Source organism: Triticum aestivum, chromosome 5D (genome assembly GCF_018294505.1).
Source record: "Triticum aestivum cultivar Chinese Spring chromosome 5D, IWGSC CS RefSeq v2.1, whole genome shotgun sequence".
Lineage (NCBI taxonomy): Eukaryota > Viridiplantae > Streptophyta > Magnoliopsida > Poales > Poaceae > Triticum > Triticum aestivum.
In genome coordinates this window covers 101,813,886-101,823,372 of record NC_057808.1, presented here as the reverse complement: position 1 = coordinate 101,823,372, position 9,487 = coordinate 101,813,886, and the positions used below count along the sequence as shown (strand labels likewise).

The 9,487-nt window shown below is 51.5% G+C and overlaps 1 protein-coding gene across 1 annotated transcript; it reads left to right on the top strand.

Annotated features, from left to right (window-relative positions):
• The first annotated feature begins 1,945 nt into the window (after positions 1–1,945).
• LOC100286389 (protein rough sheath 2) lies at positions 1,946–5,488 on the top strand. Its single transcript, XM_044539584.1, has 2 exons — positions 1,946–2,265; positions 4,053–5,488. Exon 2 carries the CDS (start codon positions 4,113–4,115, stop codon positions 5,196–5,198), a length of 1,086 nt encoding a protein of 361 aa, XP_044395519.1. The 5' UTR covers positions 1,946–2,265; positions 4,053–4,112; the 3' UTR covers positions 5,199–5,488.
• The last annotated feature ends 3,999 nt before the right edge of the window (positions 5,489–9,487 follow it).

Below are 9,487 nucleotides of genomic sequence, written 5' to 3'. Positions count from 1 at the left end.
AGCAGTATACGTATACAAGTAGTCGAATCGATGCTGCGTTTCCATGCATCTTCCGGCCGGCCGGTGACCACACAGACACACCGAGTACAGCATCTTCCTGGCACTCTCTACCTGTAAACATGAGTACATGCGGCTCATTTGGAACTTGCTAAGTAGGAGAGCTATAGCAAGCACTCGTACGCCCGCTACAGTAGAGGAGGGAGGGGGCCAGGGCGAGGTCAGGGGTGAGGTCCCATCAATAATACAGGAGGTCCTATGCATGCTTGCAACAGCGCTGTCTAGAGCTAGAGATCCCATCATTGTTTTGTCACCACCCAATGGGACCAACGGTTGCGCATATGCGCATGCATGGCCTAGCTAGCGCGATGATTCGGCGGATCCAAGTTTTTGCCATTCCTCAATCATGCATGTAAAACCATCTTGAATTTTTGTTGCAAGATTTGTTTCTTTCGTAGGGGCCCTTCGAACACACGAGCTTTGTACAAATCTTTGTTTCAGTCTGGCTAAATCTCAGTCTACCGAGACACTTTTTGTTTTCATAAACTATTGTTGTTATACATCATCCGAAAGATTCAATGGACATGAATTCTTACTCTCATCTTTTCTCTCTTTATAACGACTGCTCGATCCATGCAATCCCTATGCATACAACCAACAGCATTTGCTTCTTTTCAGTTGACACAGTCGGTCTCCTCCATCAAAAGTATACCAGCATTAATAAACAACGAAAAGAGGGTCTCCTGCTTTTGGTCAGGTGATCCACTTCAACGATTCCTGGTAGTGATCCTAAAATCTGCCTCAAAAGTGCGTTACAAGGTCACACAGAGATGGATCGAGCACGCTGCTCCACGGGAACCCTTTTCTCCTCTCTTTTCCTCCACAGCGTTTACTGCTAGGCAACAAACACATACAACATGTCGCTGCCATGACACGACGCGACGCCCGCTTGCACTGCATACAATGCCCCCGCGTCTCCCGAACCGCAAATACCTGCATTTTAGACCTTGTTCTTTATGCAACTAAATCTAATCGTATCTATTCTCTCTAACGACCTGATCTATCTTGGTTTAAGCTAAATTCAACGAGTGCACAGTTATATAGTACAGTACTAGTTTTTTTTACATACTTGTGTGTAAAAACTGTTTTGGAAAAACGTGTCATGCAATTAACTGAAAGGTTCTGTTGACCACATGGTATGTGTGGTAAGCAATTTCATATTTGAAATTATGCAGTTGAGTTATGAGGCTTTATTTAAGTGGTGATCTAGATAATAGGAAATAGAAGTAGATGAAAACTACAAAATAAAAAAAAGGTTCTGTTGGAAATTCTGTTTTTGTTTCTCCGCATGGGATTTATTTTCTTTTTGTCGATGTTCTCTGCGGCAGTAGGCATGGGTTGAAGTACAGTGGAGGAGCCAGTTTTGGGGGCATCGCACAGCCATTTCCCCAAGGAAATTCCCAACACAGTGCGCGGCAGCTGTGAGCCGGCCACCAGTAAATTTTATGGCGCGCGAACAAAAGTGAAAGGAAAAGAGGAGGCACGCATCTGCAAGGAAATGCCACCGCTACAGCCCACAGATGCGCTCGGAAAATTATTTGATTTGAGCCCAGGCAGACCAGAGAGGCTCCATCTGCTGTTGCCATTGTTCCATCTCCTCTCCAACAGTGAAGTGCCTGGCCTCTCTCTCCTCTCCCTGCTCCACAGCCACTGTGAAGTCAGCTCGACCAAGCTAGAGAGAGAGAGGGGGGGAGGGAAGATACACGCACGCACGTCCTCATCTCTCCATGGCTCCATGTGGGAGCGCATCTCCATCCATCCATGTCCACTCCATGTGTGGCTGTGCCTGCGTGCATGCATGCATGCATGGTGAACTGTGGCTGGCCATGCTCGCTCGCTTTTCCTGTGTTTGCTTCCTGTCTATAAATACGGACGCCTCTCCTTTCCACCCATCCCTTTTCCTCCCCCGTCTTTTCCCCTGCGTCCGCCTCGCGTGCCCTAATTTCTCGCTGCCTCCTGTCTCCTCTCCTTTCCACCCCCACTTCCATATATACGCATACACACTCTGTCTGAACCACCCACAGGCAACAGCATCTCCCTCCCCCATAGTCACTCTGAGTTGGGCTGGGTGAAGAGAAGAGAACGAATCTTTCAGTTGAGATCTCTCCCCTCGCAATAATTTTGGGCTCTCTCCCTCTATCTACCGAGTGTTCTTGATTCAGAGAGGCCAAGAACAGCGCAAGAACAGCATGGTGTAGTGGTGCCTCTGTAAGTCTTCTTCTACTTCCTCTTCTTCCTCGAGCAAGTTCATCCTGTTCTTCAAGCAGTACTGGGCGCCTTTGTTCATCTTTCCTGGTTAATTAGCTGGTTCTGAAACAATTTTATTTCTGTCCTGCTACTTTTTTTACGACAAGGGATGTTGGTCTAATAGTTACACCTTTTTTCACTGTTTGAGATGAGATGTAGAATGGATGGCTAGGAAGTATGGAGTGGGGACTGATGTGCTCGGACCGTTTTAATTTTCCTGCTTGTGTTCTTGATTCTACTACAAGCTTTACTAGCATGAATGCCCTGGTTGCTTGATTCTTTATTGTGGTGTTCCTTTTTGGTTCTCTTTTCATTGATGACATCCTAATTGAAGCATAACTATTTAGAGTGCTTCCGAGGGTATGAAATGCTTCAAGAAGCATCACTACTTAGAGTGCTTCCGAGAGTATCAAATGTTTCCTTATATTCTTGGTAAAGGGAAGAGAACTATCCAACTTCTTTCCTAGAGATTTCCCAAAAATTTCCTTCATCATTTCCTCTTGATTGCTTCATGATTATAGTTCCTTGTTTCTCTCTCCATACCCTTTGGAATATTCACGTAGATACAAGAGGGATAAGTACAGTAGTAACTAAGAACCTGCTTCATGTTTTTCTTTTTATTCTGAACGGCAGTAATACAGCAAGTTCCACAGATCTAAGTTTCTTCATATACTACTACCTGCAGTTCATATGAACCCCCACACTAATAACATGTAAAAGGATGGGACAACTCACTAATTTATCTGGCTTGAATGTGTGATTTTCTTTCTTTTCATGATTGAATTAGAAGATGAACTGGATAAGCAAACCAATCTTGAGAACTATAGCTCCCACTAAGATACTTTGAGAAGTAGGCTACTCTTTGCTCTTATATCATGTTTATAGTTATCCATAACACCTTACCTCCAAAGATCCACCAACTCGTTTACCTGAAAATCTTTCAAGTTTTTACTGTATCTCTTTATCTCTTGTTGATTTTTCACCAATATGTGAAAATTAAGGGCTACGCCCAAAAATCTTAGGTAATTCCACGTCGTTGTCTGATTAGCCCTGACCCGAAGCCTTTTAGCACGTAATTAGCAATCATCACGTGGGGTTGCAAAAAATGGTCCCGGTATCATCACATTGATTTGAATTTGGATTTGCTTCTGTCCCTTGCTCATTCTCTCATTTTGTTGTTTTCCTTGGGTATGAGGGAGGCATTTCGCCAGATTATGTAGAGTGTACTCGATTGATATCATCACCCAAGTTAATGCTAGATCGCGACATAGGTCTAGATATAAGACAAGCCTTTGCAGTTGCTCATCACTCAGCTGTACTAAAGGTTTATTTCGTTGTCAATTCCTCTCTATCACTGGGCTGTGGTAAAAAAAATGACTTGGAATTTCCCTTTTGTTTCAAGAAAGGTGTGCTGCAGGTTATGTAGTAATCCTGAACAATTTTTTGATGCCAAGTAGAAATACAGTAGTATGTAGTTGCCTAGTAGTAGCGTAGACAGGTGTGCTGCAGATGAGAGTAATGCATCCCTCAACTGAAACCTTATTAATGCCGCAATGAATAAAGCAGCTAAGGGAACCAGCAGCCATCTCTCTCTCTCGTTACTTTTTCTTGTCTGAAGATTATCACTGCCGCCGCTGCGCCCTGTACTTTTTGAAGACTATCTTTGACTTGCAAGGAGCTAATTTGATTTATTTTTTCTTTTCCTTCCTGGATGGATGATGGATGGACGGTCGGATGGATGGATGCAGAGTGCATTATGAGGAGTGAGGAGGTGGGATGGGCGATGGCCTGTGGTGCAGGTGGTGCAGATGGAGATGAAGGAGAGACAGCGGTGGCGGCCTGAGGAAGACGCCATCCTCCGCTCCTACGTCCGGCAGTATGGCCCCCGCGAGTGGAACCTGGTGGCGCAGCGCATGAACGTGCCCCTCGACCGCGACGCCAAGTCCTGCCTCGAGCGCTGGAAGAACTACCTCCGCCCCGGCATCAAGAAGGGCTCCCTCACCGACGACGAGCAGCGCCTCGTCATCCGCCTCCAGGCCAAGCACGGCAACAAGTGGAAGAAGATCGCCGCCGAGGTGCCTGGCCGCACGGCGAAGCGGCTCGGCAAGTGGTGGGAGGTGTTCAAGGAGAAGCAGCAGCGGGAGATCAGGGACAGCCGGAGGCCGCCGCCTGAGCCCAGCCCCGACGAGAGGGGGAGGTACGAGTGGCTGCTCGAGAACTTCGCCGAGAAGCTCGTCAAGGAGAGGCAGCAGGTGGGAGTGGGCGCCACGCCGCTGCACCACCACCTCATGGCGGCTCCCATGCTCCCGCCCTGGATGTCGTCCACCGCCACCAACGGCGCGCCCGTCTCCCCGGCGCCACCGTCGCCGTCCGTGACGCTCAGCCTCGCCTCCGCCGTCGTCCCGCCCCCGACCGCCGCGCCGTGGATGCAGCAGCAGATGGCGGAGGACGGCGCCGCGTTCGGGTTCGCTAGGCCGCCACCGGCGCCGGGCATGGTGGCGGATGCTCCTCAGGCAGCGCTGGCGGAGCTGGCCGAGTGCTGCAGGGAGCTGGACGAGGGGCACCGCGCGTGGGCCGCGCACCGGAAAGAGGCATCGTGGAGGCTGAAGCGCGTGGAGCTGCAACTGGAGTCGGAGCGCGCGTGCCGGCGGCGCGAGGCCGCGGAGGAGTTCGAGGCCAAGATGCGAGCGCTGTGGGAGGAGCAGGCGGCCGCCGTGGAGCGCCTCGAGGCGGAGTACCGGGAGAAGGTGGCCGGCCTCCGGCGTGATGCCGAGCTCAAGGAGCAGAAGATGGCGGAGCAGTGGGCCGCCAAGCACGCCCGCCTCACCAAGTTCCTCGAGCAGGTCGGCTCGTCGTGCCGCCGCTGGCCGCCCGGCGAGATGAACGGCCGCTGACGGCGCGCCACCGGCCGCTTTCTTGCACGCGCAGCATCCAAACCTCAAGAAGACGATGGCATCGCATGCTTGTTCGTTGCACAACTTCTTTAGTTTTCTTCTCTTTTACAACTGTTGGAAGCTTCACTTCTCACTCTAGTCTAGCTGATCAGAAAATGTAAGCCGTTGCTGCTGCTACTGCCTTAATTTCACTTCTTTTCGGCCTGTCATTGATCGTGCCAATCATCGTTCCTTAGCAATAAATAAACATTTGGAAATCAAGACAAGTTCAACAAGAAATTATTTGATCGTGTCGTGGGCGTCAAAATGCAACTTCTGTGAAAAAGATCCATACGATGTGACCAGGCGACATCGTAAGCTATGAAAAAGTAGTGCAACAAATGATTTCAGGTGATGTAGTGACCAATGCAGCAAGGTGCATTGCTAAGAGAAATTTGGAACCCCATACGTTGGCATCAGCATTCAATCTTACATTTTTCTCAAGAATACAAAGGTTCATTTAACAAGAAAGGCCACTAATGTAGAAGGTTATGCAACTCACGATATATTGATCGGGTGCAATATGCACGTATATATAAGTACAAAGGGTAGCCACGTCCTCAACTATACATGGAAGGAGGAGGGCTTGTTGTACAAGAAATACACATATGTATCTACATCTCAACACCCCCCGCAGTCGAAGCGGCACCATGGTCGACGCAAAGACTGGATCGGAACTCCTCGAAAGACGCGGTAGACAAGCCCTTTGTCATGATGTCAGCAAATTGTTGAGACGTAGGGACATGCAGCACGCGTACATGACCAAGAGCTACCTGTTCGCGAACAAAATGGATATCAATCTCAATGTGCTTGGCGCGTCGATGATGAACCGGGTTGGCAGAGAGGTAGACCGCAGAAACATTGTCACAGTAGACAATCGTGGCCTTGTCAACCGGAGACAAGAGCTCATGCAGAAGCTGACGAAGCCAGGAACACTCGGCGACGACGTTGGCAACGGCGCGGTACTCCGCTTCAGCACTGGAGCGGGAGACAACGGGCTGTCGCTTGGACGACCAGGAGATAAGTGATGGTCCAAGATAGACGCAATAACCAGAGGTCGAGCGGCGCGTGTCAGGGCAGCCGGCCCAATCGGCGTCAGAATAAGCCGTCAGATCCATAGATGATGAAGCCTGAAGTGACAGCCCAAGATCCAAGGTGCCACGGATATAGCGCAGAATGCGCTTGACTGCGGTCCAGTGAGCATCACGGGGAGCATGCATATGAAGGCACACCTGCTGAACAGCGTACTGGAGCTCCGGACGAGTAAGAGTGAGGTACTGAAGAGCACCAACAATCGACCTGTAGAATGGAGCATCTGAAGCAGGAGAACCATCTGTGGCAGAGAGCTTGGCCTTCGTATCGACAGGTGTGGCAGCCGGTTTGCAATTAAGCATCCCGGCACGGTCCAGAAGCTCATGAGCATACTTCCGCTGATGAAGAAAGAAGCCATCTGCTCGACGAATAACCTCGATCCCGAGGAAATAGTGCAGAGGACCTAAGTCCTTAATGGCAAACTCAGCACGAAGACGATCCGTGAGCTGTCGAAGAAGGGCAGTCGAGCATGCTGTCAAGATGATGTCGTCGACATAAAGCAGCAGAAAAGCAGTAGCATCACCCTGGTGGTAGACAAATAGTGAAGCATCGGAGCGAGTGGAGCGGAAGCCAAGCTGAGTAAGAAATGCTGCGATGCGCTGGTACCACGCGCGAGGAGCTTGCTTGAGCCCGTACAGAGATCGAGAAAGCAAGCACACATGATCCGGAGAAGACTCATCCACGAACCCAGTCGGCTGCTGACAGAACACCTGTTCCTCAAGATGCCCATGAAGAAAAGCATTTGAAACATCCATCTGGTGCACGGGCCAGGAGCGAGAGACCGCTAGCTGAAGGACAGTCCGAATCGTCCCGGGTTTGACAACCGGGGCGAAAGTGTCTGTGAAGTCAACGCCTGCTCGTTGACGAAAACCCCGAACGACCCAACGGGCCTTGTGTCGGTCAAGAGTACCATCCAGATGAAACTTGTGCTTGAACACCCACTTCCCGGTGATGATGTTGGCCCGAGGGGGACGGGGAACGAGCTGCCAAGTGTGATTGCGTTGCAATGCGTCAAATTCCTCCTTCATCGCGGCGAACCACATGGGATCACGAAGCGCGGAACAGGCGGAGGTTGGCAGGGGTGACGGTGACGAGGAAGACGTCGAAGCCACGCAAGTGTACTCATCCGGAGGGTAGCGAGTGCTCGGCCGATGGACACCCAGGCGCGACCGAGTGACAGGGCCAGCGGGTGGTGGCACAACAGTAGACACCGGGGCCGGCGCCAAACCCGGCGGCGAAGAAGCCGGCGACACGCCCGGCTGCGAAGAAGTCAGGGAAGAAGCGGGCGATCCCGGCGGGCGAGCTGGCACAACAGCCGGCAAGACCGGCGAGGCTGGCGCTGAAGCCCGCGAAGAAGAGGCCGGAGAGGCCGGCTCAGAAGCCGGCGCGGCGCCCGGCGATGAAGCAGCTGGAGAGGCCGGCGCGGGGCCCAGCGATGAAGCAGCCGGGGAGGCCGGCGTGGAGGCCGACGTGGAGGCCGGCTCGTAGGTCGGTGAGCCTGGCGAAGCAGCGGGCAGGAGCCGGAGTGCCGTGCGTCCAGGGGGCGCCCTATGCCGTGGGGCAAAGCCAGGGCGGACAGGGTCGGCCAAAGAGGGGCCGGGCGCCGATGAAGAAGCCGCCTGCTGTTCCTGTTTAAAAGGAAAACACAACTCGTCGAAATAAACATGTCGGGATGTGATGACACGGTGGGAAACCGGATCATAGCATCTATAGCCCTTGGTGTTAGCCGGGTAACCGAGGAAGACACACGGAAGGGAACGAGGGGCAAGTTTATGAGGAGAGGTGGCGGCAATACTAGGATAACAAAGACAACCGAAAATACGAAGACCGTCGTATGAAGGAGGAGACCCGAAGAGGAGGTGGTGAGGTGTAAAGTTCCACCGGGTGCGACAGGGACGAAGGTTAATGAGTAGGGTGGCAGTAGCGAGAGCGTCGGGCCAGAAGCGAGGTGGCATGTATGCGTGGAAGAGGAGGGTACGGACGCAATCGTTAAGAGTGCGAAGAATGCGTTCCGCCCGACCATTCTGCTGTGAAGTATATGGACAGGTAAGACGAAAAACAGTGCCATGTGTGGAGAGAAGATTGCGGATGGTGGTGTTGTCGAATTCTTTTCCGTTGTCAGTTTGCAAAGCTAGAATGGGACGACCAAATTGCGTAGATACGTAAGAGTAGAAGGCCGTAAGAGTGGCAGCAACTTCGGACTTCTTATGTAATGGAAAGGTCCACACAAAGTGAGAGTAGTCATCCAAAATAACAAGATAATATGAGAATCCAGTATTACTAGCAACAGGAGAGGTCCAGACATCACTATGGATTAACTCAAAGGGTAACGACGCAACCGTGGATGAAGCACTAAAGGGAAGGCGAACATGTTTGCCCAGACGGCATGCGTGACAAGAGTGCGCATCCGTTTTATTACATGTAAAAGAAAAATCCCTAATAATGTGACGAAGAGCGGTGGAGCTAGGATGACCGAGACGGGCGTGCCAAAGATCAACGCCAGCGGAGAGTGCAACTGGTCCAGCATGTGAAGATGATGGAGGCTGGACGGAGTATGTATCGCCGGGACTGTCACAGCGGTGAAGAACCATCCGGGTGAGGGCGTCCTTAACAGAAAAACCAACTTCGTCAAATTCCACAGTTACAGAGTTATCTCGAGAAAGTTTACGAACACAGACTAAATTCTGAATGAGTTCAGGAGACACAAGAACATTATTGAGATAAAGTGGTCTAGAGTTCGAAGGAAAACTGGTAGAACCAATATGAGTGATAGGGAGACCAGCACCATTACCGACAATGATACGAGAAGAAGTGTGAATAGGAGACGCAGAAGAGAGGTTACCCGGGTAAGCGGCCATGTGCGAAGATGCACCGGTGTCCATAAACCAATCGCCACCGCCGGAATAAGTCCCGACCGGAGGCTGCTGATGAAGAGCAGCAAGTAGGGCCGGATCATAAGAGACCGGCGCGGGATAGCCGGAGGAGCCGGTCACGCCTGTGTTGGTGGTTGGCCCGCCATAGCCAACCGAAGCAGGAGAGTAGTAGGTCGGTGGAGCGACCGGACCGGGTTGCTGACCGATGAAGAAGGCCTGATGACCGGAGGGACCAGGCCCGAGGAGGCTTGGAGCGGGAGGGGGGGCACGGGCATGGTGTAGGCG

Bases quoted from the DNA above. Each gene is read 5' to 3' on its own strand.
- LOC100286389 (XM_044539584.1), top strand. From the start codon at position 4,113: ATGGAGATGAAGGAGAGACAGCGGTGGCGGCCTGAGGAAGACGCCATC.